Here is a 20961-nt window from a genome sequence, read left to right as displayed (position 1 = left end):
GTTAAAAAAATCTTTTGGGGAATACTGCAATTGCACTGTCAAATTAGCACAGGAAAAAGCTTAACATGCTTTAACTTGAATGTCAATTTTAAAATGAAAACAACAATTTTAAAAACAAATTCGTGCCAGGTAATCTAAAAAGCTCAAGAGAACATGCATCGAAACTTCAACAGAAGAGAAGAAAGCCCACTAGTCTTGTACAATAGAATTAAAATGAGTTAGTAGCAAAAAAGGCCTGCTAATAAGCCATTTCAAACATAATTCTATTTTTCAAGTAACAGGGTTGTTCAACAACAAAACTGGATGGCAGTTGTCCAAGTAAAAACATCAGAATGAGTCAAACATGCCAGTGCTGTTTGTGTAGCAGACACTGGCGTGCACCGTGTGGAAGGAATTCAGCACAGAACTGAACTGAAGGGTTCTGCATCACCCTGATGGAGAAGATGTTTTGTGTAGCATCATGTGTGATCCGTTTTGCACTACAGAGCCAGCTTTCAGATGAAGGGGCTCCCTGGGCTCTTTCAAAGAAACACATTTGTGCCCACACAAGCTTGTAGGCCAATAGCACAGACATTGGTCACCCATACTTATAATTACTTCCCAGAATGAAAAGACAGACTCCAGATAACATTTAAGGCAGAAATTCAGAATGTATAGAGCTAGCCACTAGTTCTATGTTGGGATCACTTCAGCTTCAGAGTGATACCTATTCCTATCCAGATTTAGGCTATTAAGTTCCACATATAACAGCCATAGATATTAAGGTGGGCACAAGTTCCTTCTAGCCCACAGATGGAAGGAAATAGTTTGGCACCAGCTTTATTTCTTTATTTTTTACTGACACTTCCGAGTAAGGTTCTTGCCAAGTACTGTAAATTTTTTCAGAATCAGACTTGGGTTAAATGACAGGTGGGATAAAAACCTAAGTTCATACTGGAATCTAAACGAAAAATGTCATTAGTAAAAACTCCCAATATTAGTTAGTCTGATTAGTTCAAGAAAGTTTTATGAACATAGAGACACACCAACCTGAACAGGTGACCCTGCAACTCACAGCTTAAACCAAGGGCTTGCCATTGGGTTTTTCTTAAGTTAGTGCTTATTAAGTTCTTTTCTAAAGGCTCTGCTGCTCCTGCACAATTGCCCTCTGCTAAAATCCAGCATAACATGCAAAAATAGATACAATTACATCTGCATATTTTATTGTTTAAAAAAAGGACAGTTTATTTTCTTCTTTGTTCCTCCATATTGTTGTAGTAATGCTACATTTGCACATTCAGCAGTGTAAGAGATTTTCTCCCGTTAAAGCAGTTACTGTATTCTTTTATATTTTTGCATCTCCTGTCTAAAAAATGAATTTAGCTTTTGACTTCTAGAAACAAGTAACATATGGTCCTCACTTGATTTTCTTATCCTGAAAATTTAACAAGATGTTGCTGAAACCTTTGCAAGTACACACTGCATGGAACATCTGGCAGGAGTGACAGGTATGTATTATGTACTGCAATACACTTGAATTCATAAATATAGTTCTTGCTGAAATAATGTGCAAACAAGGGGCTTTCAAAGTTGTTAAACACTGAAGCAGTGCTTCAATACATCTTGTCTGCAGCAAAATAAGTGTTCCTGCAGAGTGATCCCTTTCATCTCATAAATTCAGGCTTTATTTGACGCCATGGCATCAATACGTGACAAGTTTACTCACACAAATGATACAACTGACTTATAATCATTAATGTATTATGAAACACATGAAACAATCCTGTGGAAGTCACAAGTAGAGGAAAGATTATAGAACTGAAAAGTACAGAAGAAGCTGTTTCCAGATTTTTCCCTCTTCAGTCACCCTTCATTACTATTTCACATAGAACACCTGACCTGAGTTATTAAGAAATATTTCACTATGCTCAGAGATAGGAAATAATAATAATTATGCAAAGTATTTGTTGTTTGTTTGGTATTTATTAACTAAGTGCTAGCTTGCTATACCAGCATGTACCAGCATAAGGGACATTCATTAGCCCTTAACTTCCAAAAGTCTTCATCACTTTGCCTGCAGTTTCTTTACAGGAAGACCATAGCTCTGCCTACTTACAATTCAAATCACCTTAATGCCTAATAACTGACATTTGCACAGTGTCTGCCATGACTTGTTACTTGCACTGATTACAGAGTAATCCTACAACAAAATGTAACTCAAGTGCACAATACACATGTCCAAAAATACTGTTCCCAAATTCTGTTACTGAGTGGCATATCAAGATATTTTCCCTTTCTTCTACCTTTGCATTTCTCTTTCACAGAAATGATTCCAGCTGCTCTTTGAAAACAGCCTACTCTTGTTTGTCTTTGAAACACGATTAGGAGTTCCTCAAGTTGGCCCAGGTCACTGAAAGTTTGCCTCCTAATGAGATGGAGTTCTTTAAAAAAGCTATGCTGGATCAATCCTGCATTTCTCATCTGCTTTCCAATACCACATTGGCAATGAACACATAATGCAGATCTTATCTCTCAAAGACAAAGCCCAGCCCTAGGCAGCATGCAGACTCCTATCAGCTGAAGCATCAGCCATAGAGTGCAGTCAACAGTTATTCCAAAGCCTCCTTACTGCTTCTTCCTTCCCTGGCCACCTTTTCCGTGCAGCTTTCAGCTTTTTTCCCTACACAGACACTCCCTGAAGACTGTTTACATTCTTTCTCCTGAGATCACTGCTCCTGAACCTTCTCCTACCACACCTGACCACAAGAAATTGTGTGAAGCAACAAAGCCCTAGCAAGCTGCAAGAAGTTAAGGTGACCCTGAAGACTCTATCTCCAGTGGACCTCAAAAGTGAAATACCTCCTTAAAAGGATTAAGTGTAAGCATGTCTAGCATCACAAACACTAAAGAGTAGCAGTGTCTGCCCAAAAACAACCTCTTCTTGCAACCTCTTCTTACAGTCTTAAGGTAACAAGGAATGTTAGCAGATGATGCTAGAATATACTTACAGCACAGCCTTCAGAAGAGGGCTGAAAGAAAAAAAATTCAAGCCATGGGCAGAGAGATGGAAGTTCAATACAGACTCACAGATTTTAAAAGGATCTGTCCACTGGATGTCTTGAAGGCACTGTAAAGTATCTTTACTGCTGAGTGTGTTTAGAGATTTTTCTTACTGAGAACAAGAGGTTTTCTGCTATCATAAATAACAGAACCTTGCTTCATTCTGAAGCATTCCAGGAAAAATAAATCAGTGTGCATCTAATATATAATCCACTGGAGATTTATTGCATTTGAGTGACAAAATACATTCTCTTTAAAGGAAGAGATCAAGTCACAGAAGTCCACATACCGCAAGAGTGAAATTCTTTCCACACTGAAGGGTGAAGCTCCACTTCTTAACATGCGTCACTAACTTATCTAATGATCAGTTAAATCTCTAGAAACTAAACACATCCTGGTCTTTGCCTGACAAGCCTGGAAGCAGGCACATGATTTGGCAGTAGCTGTTTTTCCAGGCACAGAGTAGTGGAAAAGGTAGAAAAAAATTGTACCTTGCTGCTGTAGGATTGGAAGAACAAGGACAGGTAGTTGTTTTTCTAATCCTGTTTCAAGTTTACAGTGATTTCTATCCATTTAACTATCCTTTCATTTTTCAAAAAGTCATATACCTATTACTAAATTAATTAATTATTAAATTAATTACTAAATTACCAAGTTAATAAATTAATAATGCAATTTGAAGGTGTAGTACCCAAGACTGGCTCGACCTCAGTGCTTACATACCATAATTTTCACACTCTATGCCTCTGCAGGGTTATTAATGAGCACAGGCCCTGCCTTCTGCAACAGGCTCCTGAGAGCAACCAACATCAGACTCTTGCTCACTCCTAGTGGCATCAAGAACCTTGCCCACGACAATTTCGAAGATGTTTCTCAACGAGCTGATCTTGTGGCACTTGAATTATTATCAATCTTTGTACAAGGAGGGGTAAGCAGCAAGTAGCAGTTGTATTCCTTGCTTAGGGCTTTTCAGCACTTTACCGCGGCATATTTTGGTGCTGTCTGTTGAAGCCACTCCTAAAAAAAACTTCTAAGTGGGAACTTTCAGGCTTAAGGAAACACCTTTGTAGTCAAACTGCTTATGTATGAGACCTCTCTGGCACTCCTGTCAAGAAGTGATAAATAAACACACCCCACAGGGAAGATACTGGAATTCAGTCTTGATAGCAAATAAGCTATTACTTATTCCTAACATCCCCTGTCATGCTGGAAGTATGCATGAGAGAAGTGAAAACTAGAAAAACACAGTAGTCAGGTGATCTTAAACATAGTTTGTAAATGAGAAGGTTTCTCCATTACTGGACTGGTATATTGTTCAAAAAAAATGTAATTTCTGACATGTTGTTGGGAAGCCTTCTGCTCCACAGGAGTACCAAGAAAACTGACAACATACAGTGGGAAATGTATTCTTACTCAAGTGGATAGCAGATAACATTAGAAACTGAATGAGCACGACTAAACTCTTAGAATATTTTTTTCCTTTTTTTCCTTTACATATTATTGTTTGCATAGTTGACATTTAGTTCAAGGTCATCACCCCTTCAATTTACTACAAATACTTATGAAATAAAATCCAGATTCAAGATTGCTGAAATGCAGTCATTTCAGCTGGCTTCATACTCTATTTGCAGGAAATACCCAAAAGAAAGACAACACAGCACAAGCATGACACGTAATGAAGGGGAGGACACTGCCACATCCATCCTCTTCAACCACAAAAGCACAGCTGCTTTTCTAAGAAATTGTAGTGAAGTGCATAGTTATTGAGTAATGTGGAAACAATTCCTGCTTACCCCCATGTGGCCCTGAGAACTACTGTTCTTAGTTGTTCAGTCATAAGGTTACTCAGTCTAAAGGTTTACAGTTTTCCATATATTTTTCCATATTGATGCAGGTGGTTAAACCAGAGGCCTTACTACACAGCTGAGCTCAGTATTGCTTTGACTGCATCACAAACTGGTGTGGAGCACTGCAGCAACCAAACTAACCTCCAAAGAGATCCACTTCAGCAGTGGCAGCAGGGACAGTGGTAGCTGTAGTGGCAGCAGCTGTAGTAGTTGCAGTATCAGTAGTTGGAGCAGTAGCTGCAGTAGGCTCTGGGGCAAAGGGATCTGAAATCTGTGGCTCCGAGGTAACACCGGAAAGTGCAGCCAGATTATCTATATGCAACCATGCAATGAAGAGCAAACAGGAAAGGTAAGGGGAAAGGCAAAGACCACAGTTGCTCAGCTCCAGAAAGCTGGAGCTTTTTGTGAGGGGTCTTAACATACAGAGGTCTTAGTAATCGAAAATACTACTCACCCTCTCCCAAGAGGTCTAGTGATTGTCCATTAAAATGGCAGCAGAATAAAAAAACAGAGTAATTAGTAGAACCGCCAGATTGAAGATGTTCATTAGCCAAATGTTCATTCTAAATCACATGGCTAGGTTATGTCTAGAAACAGAATTTCTACCCTTGCTTTTCTAACATTCAGGAAGTTATTCTGACATGACAAAGCTCATTCTGTTTAATAACTCTTCACAGCAGAACCCGTACTTCCCTAGAACCCTTCACAGAACAGGCACTAAAGCAAGTGTACTTTAGCAGTGAGCACCTTGCAAAGAGTGTTGTTACTTCAGGATATGATACATGGCATCCCTAGTCCCCAAATATATTCTGAGAGACAAACAGGTGGTGGTTCTTGGACTTGGGACAACTGTCAAGTGCAAAATAAATAAATCAATCAATAGAGCAAAAGCCTTCAAAAGCCTTTTTTGCATTTATGAAAGAGCAGACATGCTCTGCAGGAACAACTAACTCTGTTAACACTTGCTATGAGGAGTATGAATGTTGACAGCATAAGCATAAGCAGACTGGCTCTGCTCCAAGTTTGGCTCCTTAGTCAACTGTTCCTGAAAGCCAATGAAGCATCTTTAATGACAGACTATCCTACAATTTGATGTCCTCTAAGATCAGTCAGACTGAGCTCAAACACAAGAGTTATGTTTTGCCTACATAAAAATCTACTACGAGATATAAAAAAACCATGCAAAAACTAATGAGTTTGTCCTATTAAATTTTTATTCTGTAGTTAGGATAGTCTGAGCTCAGTAGCTCCCTATTTACTAACTGCTATCTCAGTGCTGCTCCTAGATTCTTTGTACCCACAACAGGGTCATGGGTTCATCTTACCCACACTGAACAGCAAGCAGAGTCCTGATGCTCTACTGTGGGTCAGCATTTGGAAGCAAAATGATTTGAGCAGGTGCAGCCCTGCCTTCACAAATCTGTCTTTATTTTACAACACTTGTAAAAAAGGCAGCAAAACCCTGCGTTTAGGTTGTTTACAATTTTCATAATTGGTTCCTTGGGCGAGCTCTACTTGAGACTGACGGCACAAGCTGAACTAAGCCAAAATACCATTCTAAAGGAGCAGAACAGTACATTAAAAATGCAGCACTCTGGTATCCCATTACTGCACACCAGGTGAATGTCTCACAGCTAGACTTCAAATAAACAACTGTTGGCAAACTTTTAAGTTCTGTTAGCTTAGTCTTCAATGCCTTTTTTATTATGTTATAGAACTCAATACAGTGAAGTGACAATTATCCAGCACAGCAATCTACACCTAGTCTTAATATGGGAATGATTAAAAACAATGGTTTTTTGTACAGTAATACTAAAATAACAATACTGATAGCAAATCCATGTTCTAAGGCACACTGTAAGGTAGTTCAGAGCAGAAATTCAAGTCAGTTTGCTTTTATATCTGAGTAAAACCTCACAAAGAGGCAGACTTTGACCTACTGTATGTTTTGTAACACAGTTTTGTCTACTCTACCTGCTAAATGGCTATCTATTCTCCTTGCAGTATGCTGCAAGGCACCATATTATCCTGTCTTGATGGTCTCCTGATATCACAGAAGTGTGTATTTTCACAAGTTATAGTTCACTTGGAAAATGACATATTATGTATTCAGAAATACAGTAGGTATACAACAAAATATAGTGTAATGTACATAACCCCAAATATAATCCAAATATACTGAATATATAGCATATGCCAAAATACATAGAATCTGCACTGCCAGCGAGACTGAGAAAAGCAGGACTGTTTATTGTTGATATGTATTAATGCTGCAACAGGAAGTATTTGATATTCAGATTTTCCTGGCTATTCTGAACCACAGCACTTCTTCCAGCTTCCTCCCTCTAGTACTATTTTCTCATGAGCTCCCACATTAACTTGCTGTAGCCCAGAAGAATAGGCAGCTCAAGTAGCAGGGAGGCATGGCTGCACAGCCTCCCAAAAGTCCTGAGTGGAATGAAGGTCATTTTGTCCGCGCTTCTGCTCAGAACAACAGTGCTCCCAACACCAGATCAGGTCAGTCATGGCTCAGACTAGTCAGGTCTTGAAAAATCTCCAGGAATGGAGAGCTCACTACCTCGCATCAGGGATCTGCCTCAGAACTGCCCTACCCTCCAGGTGAAATACTTTTATTCTGTCAGAGACTTCAAACAAAACAAAACAAAACCCCAACAAAAAGAAAACAAAACAAAACCAACAATAACAAAAAGCAAGATTCCAGTGCAGTAACATGTCATCACACCTGGACTGCTGCCAGCAGTAAAGCAGACAAAGCTGAAGCTTACTAAGTTACCAAAATGCTATTCTGAAAGATAAGACTGAAGTATACTTAATGATGGTAGTAACAACTCTGGCCATAGGAAAATAATTAGCTGTCCTTTTCTGTCATGGAGTAAGACTAAGGGCATTATTAGTCAATTTTAAAGTTTTTAGTACTTCAGAAGAATAAAAACACCTGAGTTCCAAACTAAAGGTGTTTTGTCCAAAAAGAAAAAAAAATCAGCTTTCATTTTCTATGCAAATCAATACTTTACAATATTACTTGCTATTTATTTTTATTTCTATAATTGCAGGAATGAGCAACTGCTTAAAAAAGTTAGCTCTTTCATGCTCTTTGAAACATCTCAAAGCTTGTATTTCAGTGCTTGGCAATGACAAAGTAAGACAAATAGGACACAATCAAAATACTGCAGAATAATTAGTCCCAGGCATCCTAGATGTCATCCTAGATGTCATCCTAGAGAGTCATCCTAGATGACTCTCTGGTCTTGCTGTCTGGGTAAGATTATCTTTTTGTTAATAAAATTGACATTTGCAGGGATAAAAAAAGAAATTAATTCAACAGATTAAACTAGAATATGCAATACAGTATCTACATGACAGCCCTAGCTATTCTCTCTTAATGAAGTGGCTGAAGTACAATGTCACCCTTAATGAATTACAACTAAGAACAGAAACAGGGACTGCAGAAGGCACCAGTAGCCAGTAAGAGCACTGACAGCAGAGTCAGCATGACTCAGTGCTGCATTCCTGCAGGGAGCAGGCTGGTGAGTTCATTAAGCTGCCACACAGGATCCCTTAAGATTACACCACAATCGGTTTACAACTGTATAAATTAAATCACATTTACTGGCCTAATTCCTTGTTTTAACGGGACAAGAGTGAGCACTGCCTACATTTACTGTGGTCCTCCAGATCACCAGCTGCTACTGCTGCCTGGAACAACAGGGTCAGATTTCAGAGAGCTGGTTAGGTATTCCTTTTTGAAAGCAGCTAGCCCTCTACTTCTATTTCCATATTAGTATTCTAAGCACACACAGAAGACACTTTATTAAAATATGTTAAGTCTTGTCAGAGGTAATGACGCTTGCAGCAGAACTAAGTTGCCACCATTTGCTTTACATGCATTTTTGTTTTAAAAGGTATTTTTGTTTCTCCTCCTATTAAAAGGTATTTTTGTTTCTCCTCTGTGGCCTTTGCTCCATGAACAGAAGAGGTGGTTTCTAGCCCCACCTTGCCAATAAAGACGCAAGCAGGTCTGGTTCTTCTGTTTTGGAGTGCCTACCCTACCTGCTCACCTTCATCCATCCCCCTCCTGCTCACTTTTAGTCACATAATCCTGGCTCCCTCAGCTTTGCAGCCAGGCCCTTATAAGCAGCTTATACTATTATGCATATCCCTGGAAAGAAGCAGCAGCCTTGTGCTGCAGAGGGATGCCTGACTGTCAGGTCAGCCGAAGCCTGGGAGTGAGTTGGGAACATCCTGTGCTAGCAGAGAAAGAGGCAGATTTCAGTTCAGCCAGGCAAGAAGATGGAGACTGCAAGAAGGGATGCTGACAGTGAGGTTTCTCTACCTCCCCACGAAGTGCCTCCAGCAGCAGCAGCAGCAGCAGCGCCTGCAGGAGCAGGTGCTGGAGCTGCCTGCCCAGTACCGGCAAAATCTGGCTGAAGATCCAAGAGATCACTGGATGGCTTGGAAGAGCTGCCAAGAAAAGGAAGAGAGACATTAAATACTGGAGGAATTTGTCCATTTCAATCATTTTTTTTTTTTAAAGTCATGACTGGATTAAGGAATCAACCTTAGTTTGGATGAAATAGAGACTTTTTTTTTCAGGCTTTAGGATTAGAGCAGTGGCCATAAGCAGCTCTAGTGTAGTGAGTCCCAAGAATATGCTACAACCCAGGATGGAAACATTAACTTACTTCCATTTCCTGATAATGGCATTGCAACAGATCTACGAGACTTTAAAATTCTTTAAAAAGACCCCAAATAACCAAACAAAATAAATCTCAAACCCCAACCCAAACCCAACTAACCAAACCAAAAGAAAGCCCACTGCAACACCCAAAACAGAAAGTGAAAAATGAGAAAATAACTGAAAACAGAGAAAATAACTGTTGTGACTGAAACCACACCATTCTCCTTCCATATTGCATGCCATATTGCATCATGCCATGTCAGAAAGCAGGAATCCTGCATTTCTAGGCAATGAACTGGCTTTAGGTGGAAGAGAATTGGCAGAATTTCTATGGGTTAAGCCAGTCAGTGACTTACTTAGGAAACCAGATCTTGTTCATCTAGAACACTTAAATAACAAACAAATGACTTTGGTACCTACATCAAGCTCGGTAACTCAAATACACTCTTTAACTTACCTGACTGGAGCAGCTGTAGATGAAGTTGCAAAAAGATCAACTGGAGGAGATGTATCAATAGTTTTTGCTGGAGTAGAACTAGGAGATGTAACAGTTGTGGCTGGAGAAGACTGGAGAAACATTTCAAATATACATTCAATATACCAGCATTTCCCCCAACCAGCTCATGCACAGATGCACATACTTTAAGAACCCAATTTTGACATAATGTCTTTTTATTGTGAGCTGTTTTCTCCTCTGAAATAATTTAAGGAAGACTGGACTAAGTTTTCAGATGGTAGTAGAGCTGAAAAACCCCAAGGTGACTTCAAAGAAGGAAAAAAGTTTCTACAAGGTTTATTCTAAAGGAGTTGCTTCCTTCTATAACTGTCAGACTCTTCATTTTGTCTGTGGAATGAATTAGTTGTTTGTCCACAACAGCACCTCAGTACTCTAACCACAGAAATGGTGAGAGAAGAGAAATGGTTAGAAACTAGTTGTAAACCTTCAGAAGAGAGTTTAAAGAGCCATCAACAGTGCTCAGGGTTAAGTCCTTGGGAAGATACAAAAGACAGCTCATCCTACGACTTTGCTTCATCAGCTGCTCCAGTTCTGGATAAAGATACTTCAAGTATGGCAAGGACAGATACCCAGGAGAGTATATTACAACTCCTCTGTGAACTTGAAGACTCAAGTTACCTTGTAGAGTGTTAATTTAATTCCAAAAGATACTGTAAGCTTTGCTACAGCATCTCACATGCTAGAGATCCTTTATCTAACAACTGAAAACAAGTCCTAATTTTAGTACTGTTTGCCATTCTGACCACTTCCAAGAAGGAAAAAGAACGGCAAATTTCAAGAGATTTTCTCCTGAGTTCTTCTACTGCCATCCCATCATCAAACCTCTAGCAGATGGGTGTAAGCTTTCTGGACTCTCCTCAAAGCTATAGTAAGGTTTGATGGTCCCAATGGTCCATTAATGGTCCCAATCCCTCACGTGCATCAAGGAAGATGTGGTTAAAGCTGTAAGAACACTTTCTGAGCCATCACGTAGTTCTCACCAGCTGCTCTTGTAAACACCAGAGCTGGGGCTTTGTTTTTGTTTTTTTCATTTGGTTTTGTTGTGGGTTTTTTTAGTAAAGGGCTTTTTAGAAAGAAATTTAAGAGCTTTCTGTAGAATCAAGCATTGAACCCCCTGCATTAGATTCAGAAGATTTCAGTGAGTTTTTCCTCCACAGCACCCATTATGAGACACAGCTATGGCACCTGGCAATGCTCCAGGGATACCAGGAGCTACTATTACTAACACCATAAAGCTCATTAGTTTATCTGACACTCAAACCAAGGCATTTTCACTGGCTACTCTTGCTTTAAATTAAGGCCAGCAGTCTCACTAATGAAGGTCATTTCTGAAACTAGATATAATGGATGAAACTTTTCTTCCTTTCTTCCTAGCTTTTCACATGAACATGGTTTTAAAAGAGTCAGAACTCTTTTAAAGGAGTGAAGGATTTGGAGGAGAAATACCCTGGAGCAAGTTTCTTGGTGATGTGAGAATTAATGTGGTATGAAAGTGAAAAAAAAAAAAACCAACAAGTTGAGATAAAAATATGTGTATCTTTTATGCTTTCACAAGGAGCAGTCATCACATCCAGGTGAAGTTCCTTAGCATCCTGACTGGCACAAGCACTGCAGCCCTTCAGAACAGTGACATGCTCTTATGGGGCCACTGTTTATAAAGACATTAAAAGATCTAATTTTGTCAATTAGGTGGCAAAGTCTAAAAAGTAGATTAAGAGATGGAAATTTAACTCCTTACAATGTTCTGAACCATATCACCTGAACAAGAATTGTCTAGTATAGCAACTGGCAGTATTTACCTTGCTCAGAGGAGAAGGAGCCCCAGATCTAGAAAAAAAAGGGGGTTTTCAGATAAGTACAGCTTGGAAACTACGTTTCTGGTCATCAAAACTCCTGCAAAAAGACCAAACCCTAAGCATGAAGAGATCTTTCTGAAGATCTCTTCAATTGCATGCCCTCTACATTTCTCAAACTTCCATGTGCCACTTTAGACAAGGAATGTAAATTTTACTTCAAATCTTAAATAAATCTTTTAAGCTAACTGGCATCAAAGGATTATTCTGCCTTTTAAATAAGCTCTAGTAAATGGAGGAAATGCAGAGATGCATGCAAATATCTTGCTTTGGGGCCTACAGGACCCAGCAGGAAAGAGTTACTGGGGCAAGATGTCACCACATCAGAAAACCATGCAACAGCAGCAGAACACCACCAATACTGAAGCAGTTCTCTAACATAAGTCTTCTGAGGATGTGTCAGCAAATTTTCAAAGTCTACTTTCTTTTAAAGAAAGTCAGAAATACTTGAAAATAACTACATTTAAAAGTATGAAAACAGTGAGTTGGAAAGTTCAAGCTGAAAGTTCTCCCACATGCACAAAAATCACACTAACAGTAACTGACAGAGCCTTAATCATAACTTAAAATGCACGTCAGTGCATTTGTTTGCTTTCATTATGAGGTATGAAAATACTGCTACATATTTTTAGAGCTGCTTTGATCTAAGAGATGAAAGGAGGAGCTGAAGATAAAGCTGCACCAGTATTGAACTAGCATCCATCCCATAAGTTATTTGAATTGGGTAAGTCCTAGGAGCTGCAGAACAGATTAGAAGACTTCCAGATATTCTAATCACAGAAATGACAAAAAAATAACTTAATGACTATATACAACAGCAAAGAACAGTTTAGCTCAACCCAAAGAAAATATCTATTTCTAAGTGCTCAAGAAAATCTTTTAAAAATTCACATAGCCATGCCTGCAAGCAAGTGATGTGTAAAAGTATGTACTTACCCTTCACTAAATTGTAAGGATAGCAACAGTGAAAGAGAAAACAGAGGTTTAGCTTAATCCTTCCTAGACTTAGCCATGGCAAGTATCTAGTATGAAGATGCAAAATCATTAGAAAAGAAATAGATTTTGATGCTAAAAGCCTTAGCAGCACGCAAACCCCCAGTTTCTTCTAGCTTTCCTCAAGTAATTTTAGTTCATTTTGGAAAGTGTCTAGTTGTTCTGTGTGTTTCCCCCACCATCATTAATCAAAGAAAAGGTTGCCATTAAGATGACTTTGTAAAGGAAAGGAAAACCTTGTCTTATTTTCTAGCTAAGTGACAAAAGGAGGTTGGGGGAGACAAACCTAAACATCAAGTAACCTCACACTGTCTCTATTATGCCTAGATACATGGTACACTACATATATACCTACTTGTTGCCAGGTTTTTTTCCTTCCAGTGAGTTTAGATGTTGCTCAAGGGTCTCCATGAGACTGCTGGGAGCCTTGAAAGTGAAGAGAAAGATACACACCTCAGTGTATTGCAGTGATCTAACCACAGTTTGAAATCCAGCAGCAACTTCCCTGAAGTCCATGATGTGCCTGCTCATGCAGTTACTTTATTTACATCAGTGTGGAAACAGTGGATTTCCATGCTAGAAGTATACAGGAAAAGCTAGTTTTCAAAAATGTGTTACTGGATCCAAATTTGCAGAGAGAAATTGTTTACCTCCACTATGCAGCACCTGAAGCCTAAATCCAGGATGTGCTGCTGCTCATCATGTTTTAAATCAGTGTTAAACATGGACAACAGCACAGGCATCCACAGGGCTGACTTTAGGATTCATGGGTTCAAGGTCACACATAGTTTTGCTTGTAGTCAGATCCCTCCCTTCCATGGCCAGAGGGTTAGAAAGCATTTCCAGCCTAAACAAAACACAGTCCTTTCCAATGCCCCCAGAAGGAGCTACCTTTGGCTCCAGACTCCCAACATCACAAAACCTTACAGCTGTTCTCAAAATGGTACCCTGGCAGAGGTTACTGTGCAGCTAGCTTGAAGTGCAGAAAGATTTCTATTTTTGACATCTATAAAAAACTAGGCTTTTTCAGGCATCCCTGATCTTAGATTTTATTTTAAGCAACCTTTTTGTGGTCAGCAGCCAATACCCACAGGCACTTGCTGTTACAATGGCAGATAGAAAAAGTAGTTGCAAATGCACACTGGGCTTAGCTATTCCAGTATAAAAATAGAGTCTGGATAAGTAGACTCCTAGAAGATCAACAACAAGGGAAGAAACCCTTGAGAGACACAGTAGCATATAATAATTGAATATTTCATCAGGGTTAAAAGTTCATCAGTTCATCAGTCTCTAAACAGGGAATTCTCTTTACCAGTCTCTTTCAGATCAACCACAACTCTTGACAGCAATACCTATGATGTTATTTTCATAAATAACATTAATTTCAGGGCAGATGTAATTATCAAACAAGTCAGTTTGTGATGCTTGGAAACAGCCAATTCTCTGCTCCTATACTGAAAAACCAGCTGGCTGGCTGAATCAGATATTTCAGGATGCATAGCACCTGCTAGTACCAATGCACAGCTGTACAATGCACAGTGCCTGCATATTGATTTCAGCATTAAACCCAGTAACTTAACACATCCAGAAATTTAAAACGCTCAAAATAATCTTAAATGACAGACTGAGTTTAAATACATCCTACATATATAAGCAATGAAGAGACATCTTGACCTTGCTGCTTTTACAGGCATATCTATTAACTTTTAATTCATTTGGGCATAATAAGAATTGGTTAAACACAAGTGACCTAGTTATAAGAATTCTCCAGCAGAAAGTAAAAGAAGAAAGGTAAAACAAACTAAAAAATCCAGAGGGATTCAGACTTCAATGAATTCAAAAAGGCTATATTGCAAGATACACCTTGTGAAACTTTAACATGTAAGTAAAAGCTATGTTTAAAAAGAAATATAAAAAAAAGGATTGCATACTGTTACCAGTTACCTCTAGACATTTTAGATAGCTTTCCAGTATATTCATAAGCTATATTTAATATATATATCAAATTAAGCTATATTCCAGTATATTCAAAGCTATATTTCTATAGCTTTGCAGTATATCAGTCAAATGTTTCTTAAAAACCAGCAAGGTAATATAAAGCTTATCTATCAAACAGAATTCAGAGAAGAAGCTTCAGAAAATTTCTATTCAGATGCAACAATTTGGAAAGGACATACTATCTGTTACCCAATTTTCAAAACTGAACATTGCTTAATTTCTTCTAGATACTGCTTTAACATTAGATAATCTATCAGTCTGCATCGTGCTGGAACCTTAGATATGGATTCCCCACTAGCTTCTAGGGGCAAAACTGTCATATTTTAGGAAATGCTAGTAAATAAAAATGAGCCAAGATTTTTAGCGACTAAGATGCCTTCTCAGCCTCCAAAATTCTGCAGCCAAACTATAAACTCCAAAGATGACAACTATCAGATTACACTCCTGGGACCACTTGTCTAGATTTACAGAGTATGTACATAAGGAGTGTAACACAACCAACTTCCTGCAGAACACTACCAACTACTGCCATGGCTTGCTATAGGAATATAGGTGTACCATTGATACTATATAGAATTATGTACTAATTGTTAGCTGAAATTCAGTTTTATTATTCACCTTTTATTTATTTATTTCTCTCTGAAATATGCTGTTGAGGTCTTATACATACTCTATACAGCATGCCTCAGGCTAGCCTTAGCAAGTGAGTCCCAAGCAGCCTTTGGGAGAATACAGCTGTGAGGGACTACCTGAGCAGACACTGAAGTGGTCAGGAAGTTGGGTGAAATGATCATTGGAGACCCCTTCTTTCCAAAAGAACTGCTCTTTTTTAAAGTGTTGGCTCATGGGGTGGAAGGTAGCGGTAACTAAGGGGCTGCTGAGCAAGTGCAGCACTGACTAATGACACAGAACAGGCTGGTGCAACGTCAGACAGAAGTGTCACAGAAACTTATAAATTTCATCAAGGTGATGAAATTTCTCCTGGTTTAAGGACTTAGTTCATCACTGACTCCACTGTGTTAAAAAAGAGCCCCTGAGGTACAGAGTTAGGGGAAAACACTGCATCAGCTATTTCAAGATTAGGTCCAATATTGCACACACTGCTTTTGTCTGCTGAAAGGATGGCCAGACTTTATAGCCCCATTGTATCTGATATTCACAAATATTAACAATCCCCACCTTCTCACAATGTCTCCCTTTGAGAATTTTTAAGTGGTGTTTAATTGAGAGAGACACTATTCTGATGTTGATTTAAACCAGGCTTTCAAGAGGCTGTCAAAAACTGCATGAACAAAAACTATGTGAACAATTGGGGTTTGCAGATGCTAAGTAGGTTGGGTTGCTCTTCTGTTCCAATTCTACTGGCATAAAAACTGCCACAGGTGAACTCTTCGGCATGGATCTCCTCTAGGTAAATACTCTCTCTACATTAAACACAAAGCCAGGCACCCAGGCCAATTTGCAAGTGATACTTAAAATGGACCAGCAGCTACAGCATGTTAGGTGGTAGGACTTCACCAACATTTGCATTCCTGTGTGCTTTCCTAATTATAGAACTTTTATTTATTACACAAATGCACAAAGACTACAAGAGAAGCTTACCTGTGTAAGATCAGGGATATCACCTTTGTCAATTCCAACTTGCTGTGGAGATAAAAGAGTAAAGGTAAAATCTAAGTGCATTATTCCACTGCAGCAGGCATTAATTTTGAGTAGAACTGCTCTTCAAGCTATAATGCACCCTGTCTTTAGAAAAATACCACAAGTTAGAAAGGACATGTCCATCTTTCCAGTAGCTACCTTCAACAACCTGCAGCAGTTTTTTTTTCCCCTCCACAAATTAAATATCCATTTAAAATAAAAGGATAAGAAAATGGAGCTTGATTTCACACCCATGGACCTCATACTCTATACTGAAATACACTGGTTAGTTATATACTGTTGTCTCAGAGGAGAGCAAATTAAGGTCTAAGTCTGCAGTCTTTTATTAATAGCCCTGCTGCTTCACACTGTGGCTCTTCAGAGTGACTGCTAGCTCAGCTTTTGCAGAAGAAAAGCAGGCCCCACTGCACCTCACAATCCTGAAGAAGAGTCACTATAACCCCTGTCCAAAAAGCTGACCCATGCCTCTAAAGCACTTTACTCCCTCAAGGTCAATATTCATATCCGACATTACAAGCCATTAAGGAGTCTATCAGGCTTCTCCACAGATAAGTGAATTAGCAAAGAAACAAACTTTTTATTCAGCTCATTACTACTGTCCATGATAATGAAGTTTGAAACATGGAAAATGTGCACCCTGTGCCAAAGAGCCAACTACCGCAAATGGGAATCCAGCAAAGGAGTTAATTAACCATGTAATATTCCTATTATCCACATAAGAGGATGATAACAAGGAGCAAAACCGGGACAATCTCACATTACAGTTAACTTAAGGCTGGCTGCAAAGACTAAACGGACAGACTGAAAAAATCTGCATGTTTCTATTCCAAATTGCTGTATCTTCCTCTAATGTTCAACCCTGTCCTAGAGGTATGTATTTACCACAGCATTTCTCAAAAATACTGAACATTTGAAGTTATGTCCTCTCTGAATTTAACCAGGAAAGTTGAGTTTGGCTGCACCATAGAGACATGTAGAAGTCCAAAGCAGGCTTAACTACAAGACCTGAAGAAGCAGATCCAAGATCCAGATCCACTTGGATGGATCCAATGGATCCAAGATCCATTGAGACAAATGCTTAACAAGTGCAATTAATATTTTACATTTGTGCTAAACAATAAACAAACAAACAAACAAAAAATAATCACAAAATACTTAAGTGTTTGCCTCCATAAGACCAAAAGCCACTTACCTCTGCAACTTTAAGAAACTCTGATACTCTGGTCATTCGAGTTAGAAATCGTTTGTAGATTTCAAGAGCATCTTTACATTGTCCCTTTTTCATTTCAAAAAATTTCTCTAAAAGAAATAATGTGGTAAATTTCAGTTAAGATATTTTACATTAGTTCTTAGATCAACAAGTCTTGTTTTCACAAAAATCACGTGTCAAGAATATGACACTACATTAACATTTACTGCTTGGACATTAATCTAGTAGCATCTCTTGCCTAGTATAGTTTTGAAGTTGGGCTAGCTGAGCTGCTGAAGAATTACATAGGCCATAAAATTGAACCTCAGCTAGCCACAGCATTGCATGTGATTGTGTGTCACTTTTTTAAAGACTGAAAAGTGAGCAGGTGGACCAGCTACCCAACTTAAAATTCAAAATAATTAAGGATACCTATACTAATATATGTCCTTTCCAAATTGTCTTCACTTCAAAGAACTGTATTTTTTTCACTTAAGTAGTCCCTAAAGTCCATTTATGTTCATTATTAAACACAGCTGCCACAAATTTCAACCTGAACTTACACTTTAAGTAGCAGTAGACAGTGAAATTCCAACTGAATTTTTATGCCTAACCCATTGTGTCATGCTGGTGATCACACCAGGCTGCCTGAGCTTCAGAACGTGCTCACAGCCTCCTTTACACTTTGTAGGCTGGTGGTAGGTAGGGTTGTGGAGGGCATCCAGTTTTGGCAGTCACGCTTTCAGGCAGATCAGGAATGTTATGCAGGAGTATATCACTTCCTACAAGGCTATCACATAACATTATCACTCTCTACAACTACCTGAAGGGAGGTTATAGCCAGGTGAGGGCTGGTCTCTTCTCCCAGGCAACCAGCAAGAAGACACAGCCATAAGCTGTGCCAGGAAGGTTTAGGTTGGACATTAGGAGGAATTTCTTCAGAGAAGGGTGATCAGACACTGGAGTGGGCTGCCCAGGGAGGTGGTGGAGTCACCAGGCCTGGAGGTGTTTAAGGAGAAACTGGATGGCACTCAGTGCCATGGTCTAGGTGATAACGTGGTGTACACTCACAGGCTGGATTCAACTATCTCAGAGGTCTTTGCAAGCCTAATTGATTCTGTCACATGAAACAGAAAAATATGGGTATCTTAAAAATGCAAAAGCTTCTAACTTTACAGGACATATTACACATGCCCACACAGCACTGTACATTTCTTTAAGCACAGAGATGGTCACTGTCTTTAAAGCATCTATCTGCACACCTTTAAGGGCATGTGATGATCCAGCCTCAGACAAACACTAATGTAAGAGGGTACAGCTTAAATTCTTCTCTCATTTCAGACTAGAAGAGTCAAGAAAAATGTAGCTTTAATGAAATTAAAAAAAACTGAAGCAGATCTGAAACTGATTCTTCACTCATGCATGGTATGTGAGATAAAAGCCAGGTTACTTACCTAGTAAGTTAATAACCCCATCATTGTAGCAAGCAAAAAGTTTGATGAGATCTTTAAACAGAAGCATGAATGCAGCATTTATGACACCATTTGTCAGTTCATTTGGGTGAACCTACAAATAAAATATCAGTTATTTACAAAACAAGTGTCAAATGCAAACATTTTGGCTTACACCAGGCATTTGGTGCTGTTATAGGAAGAATCAAGCACTGAAGTCTTCATGCTAAGACACTGAACAAAGGTTTTGGTTAGCAGATCAAGGATTGCTTCCTCCACCACTCCAAAACAATCCACTATAGCAGAGGAATATCCACATCAACAGTAAACATCTTAGTTTTGGCTCCTCCACTTACCATGATGAAGAGGAAGGCAGAGATGCTGTTTACAGTTTTAATGAAATGGACAAAAGATGCAGTTTACAGCAGAGCTCAACAAAACCTTATTAGTCTATGAGATAATGTATTTGGCTAATGATGTCAAGATCCTTTCTCACATTAACTTGGGAAGAAAATAGGTGCTTATTTATTAAAAGGTCTTTCTTTTCTTAAAAATATCTCCTCTTCTGAGAGCACTATCACAATTCCTATGCCATTTAAGGAATGGAAAGCACAATGAGACATGTACTTCAAAGCCTTTCCTCTGAGAGCTGTAGTGGGCTCTTCTACCTCAAAGTGTATCTTGCTGCCCACCAACAACAGAAGTATGAATTCCTTCAAAATTCTCTTTGAAATATTACACTGTGGCTTCTACAACAACTGATTCCTGTTTTTATCCTTAGGTCAGATAAACAATCCCACCAGCATTCATAGCATCATAAATACATTGTACACACTTATTTCTACGAAGAGTCTAGATTAAATATTAGCCAATTTAGTTCACAGCTGAAAACCAGATGATGATTTTGAGGAAGCCAAACAATGTACATGTGCTATTTTAATGGGGTTTTTCCTCCTCCCAAAAGAAATTGGTAGCCAAGAAACAGAAAATTGTGCTCAGTCTCCTTGCTTTGTCCATTTCTTCCCCCTCATTGATGCAGAAGATGACACTCCAAGTTCTTCCCAAAAGTGCAATCTTTACATTTCATGTGTATGGGCAAGGGCCATCCTTGGCCACGATACCTCAGTGGGACACGGAAAGGGGATTTTTTGCCCCTCACTAAGGGATGATGAGTAAAGCATTACCTACAAGGTGAAAGGTGTTCACTACAATGCATCATTTTTAAGTCACTGCCCAGTGTTAATACTGTGTCAGTTTCAATACATACATCAAATTCAAGTAGTGCATCAATTTGTTCCTGTAATATTGGCATACTCTTCAGCAGTTTTTCAGGAGCCATTGTTCTCATTACACCTTCAGCTCTGCAAGAGGGAATAGAGATTAGAAGCCATGCTGTTTCCCCTCTCCCTTCCCCCAAACTGATCTGTTGTCTAAAATTTACGCTTGAAACACCTATAACTCATTTCAAACCATTTCAAAACCACAGTCTGATTCTCCAGCTTCTCATGTCATTGTGAGAGCTGGTATGAAAAATCCTTTATCCAGCCACCCTTCCTGACAGCAAATGAGGAAAGGTTTTGTGTTAGAGTGATGAATGCAAGAGATTGATCTCATTATGGAAAGATGACACTGGGAGCTTAAATGACTAACTAGAAATACACAGAAGTACCTAGAGAACTGATATACTTTGTGCACAGTTTGTTATGAATAACT

At 39.0% G+C, this 20961-nt stretch overlaps 1 protein-coding gene across 14 annotated transcripts in view; it reads right to left on the bottom strand.

The window, feature by feature from the left end:
* SNAP91 (synaptosome associated protein 91) overlaps positions 1-20961 on the bottom strand; it is a 63491-nt gene that overhangs the window by 18997 nt on the left and 23533 nt on the right. For 12 of the 14 annotated variants that reach the window (XM_059842526.1, XM_059842529.1, XM_059842528.1 and 9 more), the window contains exons 6-15: positions 20516-20609; positions 19252-19363; positions 17801-17907; positions 16549-16590; positions 13304-13374; positions 11902-11929; positions 10043-10152; positions 9241-9368; positions 5341-5355; positions 5028-5198 (exon numbers count right to left, since the gene is read on the bottom strand). In XM_059842526.1, coding sequence (XP_059698509.1) covers positions 5028-5198; positions 5341-5355; positions 9241-9368; positions 10043-10152; positions 11902-11929; positions 13304-13374; positions 16549-16590; positions 17801-17907; positions 19252-19363; positions 20516-20609 — 878 coding nt within the window. The remainder of the gene's footprint in view (positions 1-5027; positions 5199-5340; positions 5356-9240; positions 9369-10042; positions 10153-11901; positions 11930-13303; positions 13375-16548; positions 16591-17800; positions 17908-19251; positions 19364-20515; positions 20610-20961) is intronic. The other 2 variants (XM_059842536.1, XM_059842537.1) reach the window with 1 other exon arrangement.

The sequence above is a fragment of the Haemorhous mexicanus genome, chromosome 3 (assembly GCF_027477595.1).
Source record: "Haemorhous mexicanus isolate bHaeMex1 chromosome 3, bHaeMex1.pri, whole genome shotgun sequence".
Taxonomy (NCBI): domain Eukaryota; kingdom Metazoa; phylum Chordata; class Aves; order Passeriformes; family Fringillidae; genus Haemorhous; species Haemorhous mexicanus.
Note: the sequence above shows the minus strand (reverse complement) of the source record. Positions and strands in the feature narration are given on the sequence as shown.